Source organism: Pseudophryne corroboree, chromosome 4 (genome assembly GCF_028390025.1).
Source record: "Pseudophryne corroboree isolate aPseCor3 chromosome 4, aPseCor3.hap2, whole genome shotgun sequence".
In the NCBI taxonomy this organism is placed as follows: Eukaryota; Metazoa; Chordata; class Amphibia; order Anura; family Myobatrachidae; genus Pseudophryne; species Pseudophryne corroboree.
Genome location: NC_086447.1, coordinates 290,770,880 through 290,792,387, shown reverse-complemented (window position 1 = coordinate 290,792,387; position 21,508 = coordinate 290,770,880). Strand labels below are relative to the sequence as shown.

The window sequence follows — 21,508 nt, the reverse complement described above, 5'->3', positions numbered from 1 at the left end:
CTGTAGAGGTAATAAGATCAGCATGCAAGCCTATAAATCTACTTGCCTAGGGCTCGGAGGTGACAAACACCTGTTGCTGTAATGGTGTTTGTATTTGCAAGTGCTTGTTTATTAGGGAGGCATCGTAACTGAAGTAATAGAATAGATAACCCACACTGGCCCAAAAGAGTCCTCCCTCCAATCCTTGTCAGGTCAGTGTCCATAGCAACTGTGGGGAATAAAGCCCCTACTAGAATAGTAAAATAAAGATTTACATCATTTTAAACACAACACGTAAATCACTTACCAGGCAGCGATGGCTTCGTTGATTTCTGATACTCCTTTCACAATCCCTTTAACACAAACAGCCCGGGTTTTGTATATGAACACGTATCAACCCAGAATTTCTGCATGTGTGAAAGATAACAACCTGGGACTATGGGGGGCATGTACTAAGCAGTGATAAAAGTGGAGAAGTGAGCCAGTGGAGCTGTGTTAAGCCGTTCATATTATAATGCAACTGCTGAAGTAATGGTTTACCTGTCTGTAACATGTCATTTTTATTTGCTTGAAGGACCATTAATATCTTAATTTACTGTATAAAACGATATAAGCCTGGTCCCTATTTCTTATGTTTATATTTACACAATGGTGCTTATCTCTCGCCTAGGCAGAAAAAGAGAATCCAGGGCTCACACAAGATATAATTACAAAAATCCTTGAAAAAAAGAGCGTGGAAGTGAACTTCACAGAATCCCTATTACGTATGGCAGCTGATGATGTGGAAGGTGAGTGGAAATAGACCAGTGGTTCTCAAACTCTGTCCTCGGGACCCCAAACTGCTCATGTTTCCCAGGCCACCTGTGGAGTTTTAGAATGTGAATGTTGGTGATACACCTGTGCTCAGCCGGGTGACCTGGAAATGTGAGGACAGAGAACCACAGGAGTAGACTGATTTCCCGCCCCCCACTTTTTTTTGTGTGTGCTTTTGTTTTCCATACTGTTCAAATCGATCCTTGTAGTATATTTCTCAGATTTTGCCATTTATATGTAATTTCAGTGTGATTACTCGGTTTACTAACTCTGGTCTCCATGTATTTTGTTGTTTGCTTTTCGGCCCTTAGAATACATGATTGAAAGGCCAGAGCCAGAGTTCCAGGAACTGAATGAAAAAGCACGGGCACTTAAACAGATCCTTGGCAAGATACCTGATGAAATCAATGATAGAGTGAGATTCCTTCAGACAATCAAGTGAGTGCTTGTGCTGGGCATATGTTGGTGACTTTGACAGTTTGTTCTTTCCATGACTGCGCTCCTAAGTTTCTTCCTAATCGTTCTCTAATAGACTTTCCATTTGGACAAGATGTGGAGCCTTTGTAGGTAATAGCACCTGTAGTCTGTTTCCAAGTATGCTTAGAGCATCTGTTTTACACACATTTACGTTTTATTTTGTAGAGTATATATTATATTAATTTATTTGCCATACTATCCCTTTAAATTCTCGCCCATAATTGTCCTGTCCTGATCTGGTTGCCTCCTCCTACAAGAACACATTAATTTCATCCATAGACCGTTGTGACTCCAGCAATAGTGTCCAATTTCCTCCACCATGGTGCACCAAACCACCTGTGAAAGTCTTCTCTGCAAAGCGTTTTTTTGTATGTTTGTTTTTTTTAAATTTTTTTTATTTGGGGGGGGGGGGGTTTAACCACCTCCATTTTGATTGTCAAACAAATCTACTTGACTTCTCTAATTTACTAGGTTTTCAAACCACTGATGCCCCTTTGCCATCTGCAACTTCTCTATCAATCTGTACCACCTGTCTATACCTCTCACAACCCAGTGTTCTCACCAGGCATTATTTGACTAGCTGTTCGCCTGGCAAAAACACCCTGCTTCCCGGTACGTGCACTCGCCCGGCACAGCGACGCACCCAAAAGTTGTATCGCACTGATGTCAGCGCAGGGCGTCTTTCAGCCGCATCAGTTCCAGGCGGCATCAGGCTGGAGTGCAGAGATTCTTTCCCTTGAATAAAAGGAAGGGTGCACTGTCTGGTGGTAACAGTTGCCCCGAAACGGAATATGGTCATTAGGTCGACCACTATTGGTCAACATGGTCATTAGGTCGACATGGAAAAAGGTTGATAAGCGTTTTTAATATTTTTTTTATTTTTTTTTACACTGTGGACTTCGATTGGGAATAGTAACCTTGCCCAAAGTTCGCTCGCCATGCGAGGGGACACAGTGCACTAATTGGGGTTCCCCGTCACTTAACGAAGAAAACAACACAGTGGGGAAACAGTTGACCTTTCTCTAACGTCCTAGTGGATGCTGGGAACTCCGTAAGGACCATGGGGAATAGCGGGCTCCGAAGGAGGCTGGGCACTCTAGAAAGATCTTAGACTACCTGGTGTGCACTGGCTCCTCCCACTATGACCCTCCTCCAAGCCTCAGTTAGATTTCGTGCCCGGCCGAGGTTGGATGCACACTAGGGGCTCTCCTGAGCTCTTAGAAAGTTATAGTCTTAGAATTTGTTCTTTTCAGTGAGACCTGCTGGCAACAGGCTCACTGCAGCGAGGGACTAAGGGGAGAAGAAGCGAACTCGCCTGCTTGCAGCCGGATTGGGCTTCTTAGGCTACTGGACACCATTAGCTCCAGAGGGATCGACCGCAGGCCCAGCCTTGATGTTCGGTCCCGGAGCCGCGCCGCCGTCCCCCTTACAGAGCCAGAAGCAAGAATATGGTCCGGAAAATCGGCGGCATGAAGACTCAGTCTTCACCAAGGTAGCGCACAGCACTGCAGCTGTGCGCCATTGCTCCTCATACACACTTCACACTCCGGTCACTGAGGGTGCAGAGCGCTGGGGGGGGGCGCTCTGAGGCAGCAATAAAAACACCTTGGCTGGCAAAAATACCTCAATATATAGCCCCAGGGGCTATATATGAGGTAAATACCCCTGCCAGAAGTCCATAAAAAACGGGAGAATAGGCCGCGAAAAAGGGGCGGAGCCTATCTCCTCAGCACACTGGCGCCATTTTCCCTCACAGCTCCGTTGGAGGGAAGCTCCCTGGCTCTCCCCTGCAGTCTACAAGGGTTAAAAAAAGAGAGAGGGGGCACTAAATTTAGGCGCAGTATACATTATATATATATATAGATATAAAGCTATAGGGGACATAACTCAGTTAGTCCCTGCAGTATATAGCGCTCTGGTGTGTGCTGGCATACTCTCACTCTGTCCCCCCAAAGGGCTTTTGTGGGTCCTGTCCTCGTTTAGAGCATTCCCTGTGTGTCTGCGGTGTGTCGGTACGGCTGTGTCGACATGTTGAATGAAGAGGCTTATATGGTGACGGAACAGAGGCCGATATATGTGATGGCGCCCCCTGTGGGGCCGACACCAGAGTGGATAGAGAGGTAAAAGGTATTAACCGACAGTGTCAACTCCTTACATAAAAGGGTGGATGACGTAACAGCTGTGGGACAGCCGGCTTCGCAGCCCGCGCCTGCCCAGGCGTCTCAAAGGCCATCAGGGGCTCAAAAACGCCCGCTCTCTCAGATGGCAGACACAGATGTCGACACGGAGTCTGACTCCAGTGTCGACAAGGTGGAGACATATACACAATCCAATCCGTGACTTGATCCCGGCAATAAAAAATGTGTTATACATTTCTGACTTTAACCTCTATAAATGGGTTTTAGGTTTGGGGAGAAAAAACAGGCAGTGTTTTGTTCCCCCATCAGATGAATAAATGAAGTGTGTGAAAACCGTGGGTTCCCCCGTTAAGAAACTGGTAATTTATAAAAAGTTACTGATGGCGTACCCTTTCCCGCCAGGAGGATAAGTTACGCTGGGAGATATCCCCTAGGGTGGATAAGGCGCTCACACGTTTGTCAGAAAAGGTGGCACTGCCGTCTTAGGATACGGCCACTTTAATAGGTACCTGTTGATAAAAAACAGGAGGCTATCCTGAAGTCTGTATTTACACACTCAGGTACTAGACTGAGACCTGCAGATAGTGCTGCTGCAGCGTGGTTGGTGACCCTGTCAAACAGGGATAATAGTTGGCAAACATAAAAACATATTAAAGACGTTGTCTTATATATGGGGGATGCACAGAGGGATATTTTGCCGGCTGGCATCCAAAATAAATGTAATGTCCATTCTGTCAGGAGGGTATTAGAGACCTGTCACTGGACAGGTGATGCTGACTTAAAAAGCGCATAGAGAGCCTTATAAGGGTGAGGAATTATTTGGGGATGGTCTCTGGGACCTCGTATCCACAGCAACTGCTGGGAAGAAATAATTTTACCTCAGGTTTCCTCACAGAAAAAGGTACAGTCCTTTCGGCTTCAGAAAAGCAAGCGGGTCAAATGGCGCTTCCTTTCTGTACAGAGACAAGGGTAGAGGGAAAAAGCTGCACCAGTCAGCCTGTTCCCAGAATCAAGATTCTTCCCCCGCCTCCTGTGAGTACACACCATGACGCGGGTGCTCCACAGGTGTAGCCAGGTACGGTGGGGGGCCGCCTCAAAAATTTCAGCAATTAGTGGGCTCGCTCACAGGTGGATCCCTGTTTCTTCCAAGTAGTATTTCAGGGGTACAAGCTGGAATTAGAGATGTCTCCCCCCAGCCGTTTCCTAAAATATGCCTTGCTGACAACTCCCTCAGGCAGGGAGGCTGTGCTAGAGGCAATTAATAAGCGGTATTCCCAGCAGGTAATACTCAAGGTGCCCCTACTTCAACAAGGACGGGGTTACTATTCCACACGGGTTGGGGTACCGAAACCGCATGGTTCGGTGTGACCCATTTTATATTAAAATCCTTGAACATAAAAAAATTCAAGTTCAAGATGGAATCGCTCAGGGCGGTTATTGCAAGCCTGGACGAGGGGGATTACATGGTATCCCGGGACATCAAGGATGCTTACCTGCATGTCCCCATTTACCATCCTCGCCAGGAGTACCTCAGATTTGTGGTACAGGATTACCATTATCAAGTCCAGACACTGCCGTTTGGACTGTACATGGCACCGAGGGTGTTTTATCAAGGTAATGGCCGAAATGATGATACTCCTTAAAAAAAAAAGGGAGTTGTAATTATCCCGTATTTGGACAATCTCGTTATAAGGGCGAGGTCCAAGGAGCAGTTGGTAGTCGGGGTAGCACTATTTTGGAAAGTGCTACAACAGCATAGGTGGATTCTAAACAGTCCAAAGTCACAGCTGGTTCCTATGACACGTCTACTGTTCCTGGGGATGGTTCTGGACATAAACCAGAAATAGTGTTTCTCCCGGAGGAGAAAGCCAAGGAGTTGTCATCTCTAGTCAGAGACCTCCTGAAACCAAAATAGGTAGCGGTGCATCATTGCACGCGAGTCCTGGGAAAAATGGTAGCTTCTTACGAAGCAATCCCATTAGGCAGGTTCCATACAAGAACTTTTCAGAGGGACCTGTTGGACAAGTGGTCCGGATCGCATCTTCCGATGCATAGGCTGATAACCCTGTCTTCAAGGACCAGGGTATCTCTACTGTGGTGGCTGCAGAGTGCCCATCTTCAAGAGGGCCGCAGGTTCGGCATACAGGACTAGGTCCTAGTGACCATGGATTCCAGCCTTTGAGGCTGGGGGGCAGTCACATAGGGAAGAAACTTCCAGGGACTTTGGTCAAGTCAGGTTATTTCCCTACACATAAATATTCTGGATCTGAGGGCCATTTACAATGCCCTGAGGCCAGCAAGGCCTCTGCTTCAAAACCAGCCGGTACTGATCCAATCAGACAACATCACGGCAGTCGCCCATGTAATCAACAGGGCGGCACAAAAAGCAGGATGGCGATGGCAGAAGCCACAAGGATTCTCCGATAGGCGGAAAATCATGTGTTAGCACTGTCAGCAGTGTTCATTCCCGGAGTGGACAACTGGGAAGCAGATCTTCTCAACAGACACGACCTCCACCCGGGAGAATGGGGACTTCCTCCAGAAGTCTTCCAATAGGATTGTACACCATTGGGAAAGGCCACAGGTGGACATGATGGCGTCCCGCCTTAACAAAAAGCTATAAAAGATATTGCTCCAGGTCAAGGGACCCTCAGGCGATAGCTATGGACGCTCTGGTAACACCGTGGGTGTACCAGTCGGTTTAGGTGTTCTCCCCTCTGCCTCTCATACCAAAGGTACTGAGAATAATAAGAAGGCGAGGAGTAAGAACAATACTCGTGGATGGCCAAGAAGAGCTTGGTACCCAGAACTTCAAGAATTTATATCAGAGGACCCATGGCCTCTGCCACTCAGTCAGGACCTGCGGCAGCAGGGGCCCTGTCTGTTCCAAGACTTACCGCGGCTGCGTTTGACGGCATGGTGGTTGAACGCCGGATCCTGAAGGAAAAGGGCATTCCGGAGGAAGTAATTCCTACGCTTACTAAAGCCAGGAAAGAGGTTACAGCAACTCATTATCACCGCATATGGCGAAAATATGTTGCATGGTGTGAGGCCGAAAGGGCCCCAACAGAGGAATTTCAACTAGGTCGATTTCTGCATTTCCTGCAAGCAGGAGTGACTATGGGCCTTAAATTGGGTTCCATTAAGGTACAGATCTCGGCTCTGTCGATTTTCTTTCAAAAAAGAACTCGCTTCAGTACCTGAAGTTCAGACATTTATAAAAGGAGTGCTGCAGAGTCAGCCCCCGTTTGTGCCTCCTCTGGCACCTTGGGATCTCAACGTGGTGTTGAGTTTTCTTAAAATCACATTGGTTTGAACCACTAAAAACCGTGGATCTGAAATATCTCACATGGAAGGTGGTTATGTTATTGGCCTTGGCTTCTGCCAGGCGAGTATCAGAATTGGCGGCTTTGTCTTGTAAAAGCCCTTATTTGATTTTCCATATGGATAGGGCAGAATTGAGGACTCGTCCCCAGTTTCTCCCTAAGGTGGTGTCAGCGTTTCACCTGAACCAGCCTATTTGGTGCCTGCGGCTACTAAGGATTTGGAGGACTCCAAGTTGCTAGACGTTGTCAGGGCCCTGAAAATATATGTTTCCAGGACGGCTGGAGTCAGAAAATCTGACTCGCTGTTTATCCTATATGCACCCAACAAGCTGGGTGCTCCTGCTTCTAAGCAGACTATTGCTCGTTGGATTTGTAGTACAATTCAGCTTGCACATACTGTGGCAGGCCTGCCACAGCCAAAATCTGTCAATGCCCATTCCACAAGGAAGGTGGGCTCATCTTGGGCGGCTGCCCGAGGGGTCTCGGCTTTACAACTTTGCCGAGCAGCTACTTGGTTTGCAAAATTCTACAAATTTGATACCCTGGCTGAGGAGGACCTGGAGTTCTCTCATTCGGTGCTGCAGAGTCATCCGCACTCTCCCGCCCGTTTGGGAGCTTTGGTATAATCCCCATGGTCCTTACGGAGTTCCCAGCATCCACTAGGACGTTAGAGAAAATAAGAATTTACTCACCGGTAATTCTATTTCTCGTAGTCCGTAGTGGATGCTGGGCGCCCATCCCAAGTGCGGTTTATCTGCATTACTTGTACATAGTTATTGTTAACTAAATCGGGTTATTGTTGAGCCATCTGTTGAGAGGCTCTATTGTTTCATACTGTTAACTGTGTTTCATATCACGAGTTGTACGGTGTGATTGGTGTGGCTGGTATGAGTCTTACCCGGGATTCAAAATCCTTCCTTATTGTGTACGCTCGTCCGGGCACAGTACCTAACTGAGGCTTGGAGGAGGGTCATAGTGGGAGGAGCCAGTGCACACCAGGTAGTCTAAGATCTTTCTAGAGTGCCCAGCCTCCTTCGGAGCCCGCTATTCCCCATGGTCCTTACGGAGTTCCCAGCATCCACTACGGACTACGAGAAATAGAATTACCGGTGAGTAAATTCTTATTTTTTCCATGTCTACCTAGTGACCATGGTGACCTAATGCATGTCGACCTAATGACCCATACTCCCCCTGAACATTGGTCTTCCTGTGTTCTCTCATGTGTTTGTTACGGGGGGTGGCATTCTGTGTGTCCACAGAGCAATTTGTGCAGTATCAGGGCACTGTTTAAATAACATGTTTTATAAAGGATCATCTACTTCTTGATGCCACCTGGCTGGAAAAATTCTGCAGCCCATAAGTTTCCACCTATTACAGACAAAAACTGCACCACTCGTCAAGATTTCCTCATTCCTGGTCCAGCATATCCCACCTACATTTAGTTTATTCTACCAAAAAACAGAAATGAGGTCTCGTCACTGCACTGCCTTCCACTCCCCTACAACCTTCCCACACTGTTATCTCTCTCTCTCTCAGACTAATACTCATTTCACAGAAATGACCCTTGTCTGAGCTGAAATCTTTCTGGATGCACTGTACAGTAGTTTGGAGAAAGTATTCTCAGCACTTTAATTTTTCTTTCTTTTTCCACATTTTGTTATGTTACAACCTTATTCCAAACAGGAATAAATTAATTTCTCTTACGTCCTAGAGGATGCTGGGGACTCCGTAAGGACCATGGGGTATAGACGGGCTCCGCAGGAGATAGGGCACCTAAAAAGAACTTTGACTATGGGTGTGCACTGCCTCCTCCCTCTATGCCCCTCCTCCAGACCTCAGTTAGATCTTGTGCCCAGAGGAGAATGGGTGCACTGCAGAGAGCTCTCCAGAGTTTTCTGTGGAAAAATAATTTTGTTAGGTTTTTTATTTTCAGGGAGTCCTGTTGGCAACAGGCTGGTGCAGGGGAACGGTTACTACTCAACCCTATTTGTGGTCCCGAAACCGGACGGTTCGGTCAGACCTATTTTGAATCTGAAATCCCTAAACCTGTACATAAAAAGATTCAAATTCAAAATGGAATCTCTCAGAGCGATAATAGCCAACATGGAGGAGGGGGAGTTTATGGTGTCTCTGGACATAAAGGATGCGTACCTTCATGTCCCCATATATGCCCCCCATCAGGAATACCTGAGATTCGCTGTACAGGATTGTCATTACCAATTTCAGACGTTGCCATTTGGACTCTCCACGGCCCCGAGGATTTTCACCAAGATAATGGCGGAAATGATGGTGGTCCTGCGCAAGCATGGAGTCACAATTATCCCATACTTGGACGATCTCCTGATAAAAGCGAGATCAAGGGAGAAATTGCTGAGCAGTGTGGCGCTCTCGCTGAGAGTGCTCCAGCAACAGGGTTGGATTCTTAATCTACCAAAGTCACAGTTGATTCCGACAACTCGACTACCGTTCCTAGGTATGATACTGGATACGGAACAAATGAAGGTCTTCCTCCCAATAGAGAAAGCCCAGGACATCAAGAACATGGTCAGAGACCTGCTAAAACCGAAAAGGGTGTCAGTTCACCAATGCACTCGAGTTCTGGGGAAAATGGTGGCGGCCTACGAGGCCATTCCCTTCGGAAGGTTCCATGCAAGGACTTTTCAATGGGACCTTCTGGACAAGTGGACTGTGGTGGTTGCAAAGTGCTCACCTCCTGGAGGGTCGCAGGTTCGGAATTCAGGATTGGATCCTGGTTACCACGGATGCGAGCCTCCGAGGATGGGGAGCGGTCACACAGGGAAAAAAATTTCAGGGTCTTTGGTCAGACCAGGAGTCATGTCAACACATCAATGTGTTGGAACTCAGGGCCATTTACAACGGCCTTCGACAAGCGGAGAGTTTTCTTCGAAACCTACCGGTTCTGATTCAGTCAGACAATGTCACAGCAGTGGCTCATGTGAACCGCCAAGGCGGGACAAGAAGCAGAGTCGCGATGGCGGAAGCCACAAGGATCCTTCGCTGGGTGGAAACTCATGTAAGCGCTCTGTCAGCTGTCTTCATTCCGGGAGTGGACAACTGGGAAGCAGACTTCCTCAGCAGACACGATCTCCATCCAGGAGAGTGGGGATTTCATCAAGAAGTCTTTGCAGAAGTAACACGTCTTTGGGGAACTCCTCAAATAGACATGATGGCGTCACGCCTCAACAAAAAACTTTGGAGGTACTGCGCCAGGTGTCTGGTCCCTCAGGCAATAGCAGTAGACGCTCTGGTAACACCGTGGGTTTTCAAATAGGTCTACGTGTTTCCTCCTTTTCCTCTCATCACAAAAGTGTTGAGGATCATAAGACGAAGAAGAGTACGAACGATACTCGTTGTCCCAGACTGGCCTCGAAGGGCCTGGTACTCGGATCTACAAGAGATGCTCACAGGAGATCCCTGGCCTCTTCCGTTGAGGGAAGACCTGTTGCAGCAGGGGCCCTGTGTATTTCAAGACTTACTGCGGTTACGTTTGACGGCATGGCGGTTGAACTCCGAATCCTAGCGAAAAAGGGGATTCCGGATGAGGACATCCCTACTTTAATAAAGGCTAGGAAGGAGGTGACGGTTAAGCATTATCACCATATCTGGCGAAAGTATGTGTCTTGGTGTGAAACCAAGAATGCACCTACGGAAGATTTTCATCTGGGTCGTTTTCTCCACTTCCTACAGACAGGAGTGGATATGGGCCTGAAATTAGGCTCTGTTAAGGTACAGATTTCGGCCCTCTCGATTTTCTTTCAGAAGGAATTGGCTTCTCTTCCAGAAGTCCAGACGTTTGTAAAGGGAGTGCTGCACATCCAGCCCCCTTTTGTGCCTCCAGTGGGTCCATGGGACCTGAACGTGGTGTTGCAGTTCCTAAAATCACACTGGTTTGAACCGCTTAACAAGGTTGAGTTGAAATTTCTTACCTGGAAGGTGGTCATGTTGTTGGCCTTAGCATCAGCAAGGCGAGTGTCAGAATTGGCGGCTTTGTCACACAAGAGCCCCTACTTGATTTTTCATGTGGATCGAGCTGAATTGAGGGCACGTCCGCAATTTTTGCCTAAAGTGGTTTCTTCGTTCCATATGAATCAACCTATTGTGGTGCCTGTGGCTACAAGTGACCTGGAGGATTCCAGATCCCTGGACGTAGTCAGGGCCTTAAAAATTTATGTAGCCAGGACGGCTAGAATTAGGAAAACAGAGGCTCTGTTTGTCCTGTATGCGGCCAATAAGATTGGCGCTCCTGCTTCGAAGCAGACTATTGCTCGCTGAATCGGTAATACGATTCAGCAGGCTCACTCTACGGCTGGATTGCCGGTACCAAATTCGGTTAAGGCCTATTCCACTAGGAAGGTGGGCTCTTCTTGGGCGGCTGCCCGAGGCGTCTCGGCATTACAACTTTGCCGAGCGGCGACTTGGTCGGGGTCAAACACTTTTGCTAAATTCTACAAGTTTGATACCCTGGTTGATGAGGACCTAGCGTTTGCTCAGTCGGTGTTGCTGAGTCATACGCACTCTCCCGCCCGATTGGATGCTTTGGTATAAACCCCATGGTCCTTACGGAGTCCCCAGCATCCTCTAGGACGTAAGAGAAAATAAGATTTTAAACCTACCGGTACATCTATTTCTCCTAGTCCGTAGAGGATGCTGGGCGCCCGTCCCAGTGCGGAAACTCTGCAAGACTTGTATATAGTTGTTGCTTACATAAGGGTTATGTTACAGTTGACATCGGTCTTGGACCGTTACTGTCGTTTGTTCATACTGTTAACTGGTTATGTATGTTCCAGGTTACATGGTATGATTGGTGTGGGCTGGTGTGAATCTTGCCCTTGGATTGCTAAATCCTGCCTTGTATTGTCCATCTCCAATGGGCACAGTTCTCTAACTGAGGTCTGGAGGAGGGGCATAGAGGGAGGAGCCAGTGCACACCCATAGTCAAAGTTCTTTTTAGGTGCCCTATCTCCTGCGGAGCCCGTCTATACCCCATGGTCCTTACGGAGTCCCCAGCATCCTCTACGGACTAGGAGAAATAGATTTACCGGTAGGTTTACAATCTTATTTTTTCCCTCAAAATGCTACGCACAATACCCCCATAATGATAATGTGAAAAAAAAAATAGATTTTTGCAAATTTATTACAAATGAAAAATAAGAAATCACATGTACATAAGTATTCACAGCCTTTGCTCAATACTTTGTTGATGCACCTTTGGCAGCAATTACAGCCTCAAGTCTTTTGAATATGATGCCACAAGCTTGGCACAGCTATCTTTGGGCAGTTTCGCCCATTCATGTTTGCAGCACCTCTCAAGCTCCATCAGGTTGGCTGAGAAGAGTCTGTGCAGGGTCGGTGCTAGGGTATTTGGCGCCCTCCTACAAACTATAAATTTGCGCCCTCCATCCCCTACTTCACAAAGGGACAGTGTTGCAAAAAGGAGTGTGGTCTCACAAGGAAGGGGTGTGGCACACAATAGTACCACCAATTAAAATTATGCCGCACAGTAATATCCCTGAGTGAGTGAGGCATAATGTGTAAGGGGCATTACTGTGTGTGACAATTACTGAGTGAGGCATAATGTGTAAGGGGCATTATTGTGTGTGACATAAGGTGTAAACCTTATGTCGCACACAGTAATGCCCCTTGCACACTTTGCCTCACTCAGTAATACCACTTACACATTATGAAACGCGTAATAATGCCCCTTACAAGTGTGAGCCACTGCAGACACTCCTGATTAGTTGCTGGTGTGTGAGCTCCAAGACGGCTGGGGGGAGGTGACACAGTGACTGGAACAAAACAAAAAGGGTGTGTGTGTGAGTGACAAGTGACTGGGACAGAACACCGAAGGGGGGTGGCACGGTGACTGGGACAGAACACGGGGTGTGTGATACAGTGACTGCGACAGAACACAGTGGTGATGACACTGTATGCGGTCAGCATACAGCTCATCGGGATACCGGCTGTCACAATACTGATGCCAGGATCCTGACTCGGGCACTATACCGCCGCCAGTATAACGTCGAGGTAGGTGATTCACCGTCTATGGGTGTCGATGACACCCAAAACGGGAGACTAGAACCTGATCCTGCAAGGAGCTTTGTTGCTCTCGCACCCCTGCCGACATTCCACTGCTCGGGCTGCAGATGTCGGTATAATGACCTTTGGCATCCTGTGCGGTGGGATACCATACCGATCCCGCTGACACAGTGTCTGGGACAGAACACGGGGGGGGGGGGGGTGACACAGCGACAACAGAACAGAGAGGAGGAGTGACAATGGCTGGGACAGAATACAGGGGGGTGACAGTGGCCGGGACAGAACACGGGGGGGGGGGGGGGGGGTGTGACACAGTGATAGCGGGCAGATACAGGGGGTGACTATTGCCGGGACAAAATACAGGGGAGGTGGTGACCCTGACAAAACACAGAGGGGGGGGGGGGGGGCTGGGTGACATAGTGGCTGGGACAGAACACAAGGGGTATTACAATGCCTGGGACAGAATAAGGTGGGGGGGACACTGACAGAACATAGAGAGGGGTGACAGGACAGAAGGGCCAAGAGAGAGGGGTGACAGGGCCAGCATAGAGGAGACAGGACAGGGGTGATGAGGACGGGGCAGGGGGGCCAGTAGACAGGGACAGGACAGGGATGACGGGACAGAAGGGCCAGGAGGGTGGGGAGACAGGGCCAGCACAGAGGTGACCGGGACAGGACAGAGGGGAGACCGGACCAGCACAGGGGTGACAGGGACAGCACAGAAGGGCCTGGAGCGAGAGGAGACAGGGCCAGCACAGAGGGGACAGGACAGGGGTGACGGGGCTAGCACAAGCGGGACAAGGACAACAGGACAGAAGGGCCAGAAGAGAGAGGGGAGACGGGGCTAGCATATAGATGACAAGACAGGGACAGTAGAGTGTGGAGACAGGACCAGGACACAGCCCTGAATTCAGCACTGGTGGGAGTAAGTAGTTAGCAGCCCAGCCTCACTCACTATATACTGTAACTGATACAATATGCCCTACCTCCAGTCCCACTCACTACATTACTTAGCAACAGGACAAACACAGCCCTCCACCTCGCACAATTTCCCGTCCAATACCTTTACTTCTCCACACCCAGTTAAACTGTTGTAGCTGTCCTCAGCCAGTGACTCGCACGCTGAAGCTCGGCCACTTCCTCCTTGGATCCTGGATCACTGAGCGGCAGCAGCAGAGGCCTGGAGCTGTGAAGGGGTGGAGCATGCAGGCGGCCAGCTTGGAGTACTGGTCGGCTATGTGCATGCATGTGGAGTGGCGCCGTGGCGGTAGAAGAAAAAGCCGGCTGGGTCTTCAAAACGGGCGGCAGTGACGCTACTTTCCAATCGCTGCTGCTGTAAGGAGTCCGCTCTGTGGCCTTTCTGGCGGCCGCGCAGGAGAAGGGAGGGCGCAGTCGGACACGCGGAAGAGATGTAGAGGGAGTGGGCGGAAGAGGTGTAGAGGGAGTTGGCAGCCACGCAGGAGAATGTGGGGAGGGAAGGGGGAGCCCGCAGCAGCAAGATAAATATAAGGCGATGCGGAACGAGATAGGGCAGAGCCTCTGCTTCCTGCATTTCACTAGGGGAATTTGTTAAAGCCTGGTTCTCGCTCTCCCACAGGGATGCAGAGCAGGGGGAGCGCGCCTCCAGCCAAGCGCCTCCCTGCACTGCATCCCTTTGCAGTGCGGGTTGCGACGGGCCTGCGTCTGTGCCCAACCATTTTCATATCTCTCCAGAGATGTTCAATCCGATATCAAGTCTGGGCTGTGGCTGGACCACTCAGGGACATTCACAGAGTTGTCCTGAGGCCACTCCTTTTGATATCTTGGCTGTGTGCTTAGGGTCGTTGTCCTGCTGAAAGATGAACAGTCGCCCCAGTCTGAGGTCAAGAGCGCTCTGGAGCACGTTTTCATCCAGGATGTCTCAGTACATTGCTGCATTCATCTTTCCCTCTATCCTGACTAGTCTCCCAGTTCATGCCTCTGAAAAACATCCCCACAGCATGATTCTGCCACCCCCATGCTTCACTGTAGGGATGGTATTGGCCTGGTGATGAGCAGTGCCTGGTTTCCTCCAAACCTGACGCCTGGCAATCACGCCAAAGAGTTCACTCTGTCTCATCAGACCAGAGAATTTTGTTTCTCATGGTCTGAGACCTTTGGGTGCAGTTTGGCAAACCCCATGCGGGCTGCCATGTCCTTTTTACTGAGGAGTGGCTTTCGTCTGACCACTCTATCATACAGGCCTGATTGCTGCAGAGATTGTTGTCCTTCTGGAAGGTTCTCTTCTCTTCTATCCACAGTGAAATGCTGTAGCTCTGACAGTGACCATCGGGTTCTTGTTCACCTCCCTGGCTAGGACCCTTCTTCCCCGATCGCTCAGTTTAGACCGCTGGCCAGCTCTAGGAAGAGTCCTGGTGGTTGCAAACTTCTTCCATTTACGGATGATGGAGGGCACTGTGCTCATTGGGACCTTCAAAGCAGCAGATATTTTTCTGTACCCTTCCCCAGATTTGTACCTCGAGACAATCCTGTCTCTGAGATCTACAGACATTTCCTTTGACTTCATGCTTGGTTTGCGCATAGACATGCACTCTCAAGTGTGGGACCTTTTATATAGACAAGTGTGTGCCTTTCCAAATCATGTCCAATCAACTGAATTTACCACAGGTGGACTCCAATTAAGCTGTAGGAACATCTCCAGTATGGTCCCTGGAAGCAGGATGCACCCGAGCTCAATTTTGAGCTTCATGGCGAAGGCTGTGAATACATATGTACATGTGATTTCTTAGTGTTTTATTTTTAACAAATGTGCAAAAATCTCACGCTTTTTCACGTCATTATGGGGTATTGTGTGTAGAATTTTGAGAGGAAAAAATTAATTTATTCCATTTCTGGAATAAGGCTGTAACATAACAAAATGTGGAGAAAGTGAAGCGCTGTATTTTTAGGTGACTTGTGTGCAACCACTTATCTCACTTTCTCTCTTCACTCTTCCTACCCCAACATCCGCTGAGACTGCATTCGCAATATGTTTTACTTACACTAGAGTTGAAGGTCATATCTCCATACTAGTGTTTGTGAACCTCTCTGCTGCTTTCGACTTTTGCACATCTTTTATTCTTATGGTCTTGGTGACACCATACTTTCGTGTCTCACTCTCTACCTATTATTCCACTCCTTTAGTGTCACAACTTTAGCACATCCTCTCCTCCTTTCTCATTATCTGATTCCTGGCTTTTTTTCACTGACCCCCCCCCATGCTTTTCTCACTTTAGTCCTCTTGGAGAACTGAAACTGAACACACCCAAATCTGCCTTTCCTCCGCTGACTTCTTCCCCTCTGTACTATCTTGTGGTGTTACATATATGTATACATCTCTGTATATGGGCAAATATCCACTTTTAGTTTGTGCATGCAATGTAAGTGTAATTTGTTGCATAGCCTGGTTTTCTCCCACCTTGTTCAATTAAGACCGGGAATTTTTCTTTAGGAAAAAAAAAAACTGTCGGGTTATTTCCACAGCTGCTGAGTTTTTTTTTTTTTTTTTTTTTTTTTTTCCCCCTGCTCCTTCAGAAGAGAGCGAAAATGAGTGATTTCTACAGACCTCTAGAGCAGGACTGGCCAAACCAGTCCTCGAGATCTACCAACAGTTCACATTTTCCAGACCACCTAGCTGGTGCACAGGTGTAGTCCTTACTAATTAAGATGTGCTGCATTCATTCCTAACTGACCATTCTACAGATCTCCAGGAAGCCTGGAAAACATGAACTGTTGGTAGACCTTGAGGACCAGTTTGGCCAGCCCTGCTCTAGAGCAGGTCTGATTTTTTTTTTTCTTAAATTGTTATTTTTAGGAAAAATCTGTACAACTTGCTCAAGTTTACACTTAGCTTGACTAAATAGTCAATAGTTAATATCCCTCCCCAGTGTAAAGATTGAGGGGAGACCACCGGACCACGGTAATCCAAAGTTGGGCGCAAGGTCTGCAAGTTGTTGTTTTGTTGTTTTTTTTGGGTGGTGGCGACCTCATGCCCAATTGAATCCTCCCAAACGTTGCTAGAATGTGCCATTTTCTTCACAAAAGTGCAATCTAAACTCCTATCCAGTGTCTTTGGCTACTGTAACCTCTTCACATCTGTTATTCTTGACTTAATCGGTCTTAAATTCTTAACTGCCCTAAACATGCTCCCAGTCTCCCCAGATATACAGTTCAACTTAAGCACTCCACCACAACCTCTCATACAGATATAATGTTAGATCTGCGTCTGATCAGCATTTCTCTTTGTCTATTAGAACTCCTCACTAGCACCTACAACACTACTACTTTGCTTGCTAACGGATTTCCCTTTCTCACACAGTCGTTCTGTTTTTCATTGTAAATCTTCATAGGCATTGCAGAAAACTGAAATTATGTTGCTTATTAAAGTAGCTTAATCTTTATTTACACAGAGACATCGCTAGTGCAATAAAGGAACTTCTTGACACAGTCAACAATGTCTTCAAAAAGTATCAGTACCAGAACCGTAGGGTAAGTAATAGAATTACTGGCCTTCCAGCCATAGTGCTCTCATTTTTTTTTTTTCTTCAGTTTTTCATGTAAAAGCAGAAAATATGTATGATAAAATTGTGGCATTTGAATTTGCCTGCCCAGCTGTGACTTCAGTCCCTGCAGCAAGTGTATGGGCAGCTGGTGGACCACACGTACACATAGCCAAATGTGCCAATATGTCGGCTGTGCTGCAGGGCCAATGAGATTTGTTTGTGGAAAGATGTCATTCACAGATATATGGGGTGTTCACACCCATCAACCTACTAGCAATATATTGCCAGTTTGCTCGAATGGCCAAAATATTGCCCAGCATGTACCCAACTTAACTCCTCACAATTAACCACATACTGACAACAAAATTGCCCAATAACATCACAACCAAAAATATCCATATAGAAGTAAGAAGATGCACAGCCCACATACAGAAACAAAAACACTGTAGAAAAGAAAATGCAAGGTTTTTCTTCTGTACAATAGTACAGATGAAGGAAATTTATGGTAGACTTACCATGGTTAAATCTTTCTGGAAGGTACACTGGATTCCACAGGGAATACATCTGGTTGTAAAGTTGGATCTTGATCAGAGCTAATGCTTTGACTGTTCCCAGGATGCATTGCACCGCCTCCTCTATAGCCCCACCTCCAGGCACTGGAGCTCAGTTTCGTTAACCAGTCCAATGCAGTAGCAGGTAAAAGACGGTAGATGTTAGTCTCACAGAACCACATTCTCACGACAGGAGAAGGGACTAGCGGCTAATGCTATACAAACCCAAAGAAGCTCAGTGCGTCAGGGTGGGCGCCCTGTGGAATCCAGTGTACCTCGCAGAAAGAGATTTAACCATGGTACTGTAAGTCTACCATAAATCTCCTTTTCTGCAGCGGGGTACACTGGGATTCCACAGGGAATACATCAGGGATGTCCTAAAGCAGTTCCTCATGGGAGGGGACCCACTGTAGCTGGCACAAGAACCCGGCGTCCAAAGGAAGCATCCTGGGAGGCGGAAGTATCAAAGGCATAGAACCTGATGATCATGTTCACTGAGGACCATGTAGCCGCCTTGCACACCATGTAGCCGCCTTGCACACCATTCTAATCCATCTGGCCAAGGTTTGCTTATTCGCAGACCAGCCACGTTTATGAAAACCGAAAAGTACAAAAAGGGTATCTGACCTCCTGAGGGAGGCAGTCCTCTCTACGTAAATACGGAGAGCCTGTTCCACATCCAAAGACCGCTCTTTGGAGGACAAACCAGAAGAGATAAAGGCCGGAACCACAATCTCTTGTTTAAGATGATACCACCTTAGTCAGATAACCAGGACGAGTTCGAAGAACTGCTCGGTCAAAATCAGAACGGGTGGACGACAGGACAAAGCGCCTAAGTCCAACACCCTCCTAGCAGAGGCAATAGCCAGTAAAAACATGACCTTAAGTGTAAGATATTGAAGATCCACAGACTCAAGAGGTTCAAATGGAGACTCTTGTAGGTCATTTAAGACAACAGATAGATCCCATGGAGCCACAGGAGGGACATAGGGAGGCTGAATCCGTAAAACACCGTGAGTGAATGTATGAACTTTGGGAATAGACACAATTTTTCCTCTGAAACCACACCGACAAGGCAGATATATGAACCTTGAGGGAGGCCAGGCGAAAAACCTAAATCTAGGCCTTGTTGCAGAAAAGCCAAAAGCCTGGAAGTTCTGATCGAATAGGCATCGTAATTCTTAGCAGCACACCATGTGAAGTAAGAGTTCCAGACCCTGTAGTAAATCCGTACAGAAGCCAGTTTGCGGGCCTTCAACATAGTTTGAATAACCGCCTCAGAGAATCCCTTGGCCCTCAGGAGTGAAGCTTCAAAAGCCACGCCGACAAAGCCAGTCTGGCCAGGTCCGGATAGACACAAGGGCCCTGAACGAGGAGGTCTGGGCGTTGAGGAAGCAGAAGAGGATGCTCTATCGAGAGACCCTGCAGGTCTGAGAACCAATGCCGTCTGGGCCACGCTGGAGCAACTACAAGTAGCAGTCCTCTTTCTTGCTTGAACTTCCGTAGTACCCTGGGCAGGAGTGACACTGGAGGGAACACGTATGGCAGCCGAAAGTTCCATGGAACTGCCAGTGCATCCACGAACGCTGTTTTAGGATCCTTTGTCCTTGATCTGAAGGCCAGAACCTTGTGATTGTGTCGACGCCATCAGGTCTACATCTGGTAGACCCCACTTGTCCACTAGGAGTTGAAAGACTTGTGAATGGAGACTCCACTCTCCGGCGTGAACGTCCTGACGACTGAGGAAATCCGCTTCCTAGCTGAGGACTCCGGGAATGTACACTGCCGATATTGCTGGCAGATGGCGTTCCGCCCAACGTAGGATTTTTGATACTTCCAGCATAGCCATGCGGCTTTGAGTGTCTGCTTGATTATTTATGTACGCCACCATGGTGATGGTGTCTGATTGTACTTGAACAGGCCTGTTCTGTACCAGAGGCGCAGGCAGTGTTCAATGTGTTGACACTGGCCGTAACTCCAGAATGTTTATTGGGAGGAGAGATTCCTCCCTGGTCCATCAAGCCTGGATAGAGTGTTGCTCCAACACCGCGCCCCAACCCCGTAGACTGGCATCCGTTGTCAGTAGGACCCAGTTGGAGATCCAGAAGGGACGGCCTCTGCTCAACTGTTGGTCCTGTAGCCACCAGCTCCGTGACAGGCGAACCTCCGAAGTCGAGGAGATCATTTAATACCTGATCTGATGAGGCAGGCCGTCCCACTTGAAAAGGATTAACCTCTGCAGAGGGCAGGAATGAAATTGAGCGTCCTCTACCCTGTCAAAAGCAGACACCATGAGGCCTAGTACTTTCTCGCCCAAGAGTGTTGATACACTCTGCGATGCGAGGAAATATCTGATCCTGTCCTGAAGTTTCGGGACTTTCTCTGGAGACAAAAACAATCGTTGGCTGTGTGTCCAGCAGTGACCCCAGGTGCACCGTGCTCCGAGCAGGGACCAGCAAGGACTTTTTCCAGTTGATGAGCCACCCGTGGGCTTGTAGAAATCGGACCGTCGGTTCCAGGTGACTGTGGAAGACCTCATGGGAGTTCGTAAGGATCAGCAAGTTACCCAGATACGGCAGGATCCTGATTCCCTGATGGCGGAGAAGGGCTGTCAATACGGCCATGACCTTGGTGAATATCCGGTAATGTAGGTTGCCAATAGCAAATCGCAGATATTGCTGATGTGACATTGCAATAGGTATGTGCAGGTAAGCATCCTGTATGTCCAGGGATACCATATATAGTCTTCGGGTTCCATGGTGATGTATCCAGAAGGAAATGCTGTCCAATTTGGTGCCAAGTAAGATCAACTGAGTGAGAGCATATGCTCCTGAAGAAGCTGAGTCGTTGGCACCAGTGAAACACGTTGAGCCTGGAGGACACTACTGATACAACATTGGAGAACCATCCCTTTCATTTTGGACTTTCACTCAGTTGATCTTACTTGGCACCAAATTGGACAGCATTTCCTTCTGGATACATCACCACTAACTGAGTAACTGGAGCCCACCCCTATTTGCAAAATGACTGCACATTGCTGTGCTGGACTGCGGACTAATTAGGACTCCAGCGGTTCATCATTGACCACCTCCAAATATTCTATGGGGATTCTTTTCCAGAGGAAGTCCTAGCCGGGGTATGATCTTGCCATTGTCAAGTAGCCAAATGATTGTGTCTTATCTAATCAGCCCAGCTGGTAGTGAAGATGGTGCCAAAATCTCTGTCAGGGAGGGAGTGAGGGAGAGTGAAATGCAGCTCCAGGACGGGAACACCAGCAGTAGATGGCGCCCGGAGCTGAGGGAGAGGCTACAGGTCAGCGCCTTATCCCCTATGCTGGTCCTCACCACCAGGTACTGTGCTTCCTTGCCCTGGTGGATATAGTGGGGTCCCTGTGCAGTACAGTGTCCACGCCAGCGGCGCGGTTCGTCTCCTAGGACTGCGACAGGACCGCAATTAACCGGTGGGCATCACCAGGGGGACCATCTTACCTCCTCCCTGATGTGCAGCCACGCGATCCTGGAGAGCGTCATCGGTGGTGTGCCTGATGACCGGTGCGCCTCCGCTGCAAGTACCCGGGAACCCGGCCGCGGGAGTATGTAGCGCTGCTGGGGAGGTGATGGAGCCACAGCACAGAATGTCAAACTGAT

General features: G+C 48.3%; 1 protein-coding gene across 1 annotated transcript in view; it reads left to right on the top strand.

Annotated features, from left to right (window-relative positions):
• PDCD10 (programmed cell death 10) overlaps positions 1-21,508 on the top strand; it is a 67,628-nt gene that overhangs the window by 43,394 nt on the left and 2,726 nt on the right. Inside the window, exons 4-6 of the mRNA XM_063916195.1 lie at positions 650-767; positions 1,104-1,230; positions 17,218-17,296. Of these exons, the coding sequence (XP_063772265.1) occupies positions 650-767; positions 1,104-1,230; positions 17,218-17,296 (324 nt within the window). The remainder of the gene's footprint in view (positions 1-649; positions 768-1,103; positions 1,231-17,217; positions 17,297-21,508) is intronic.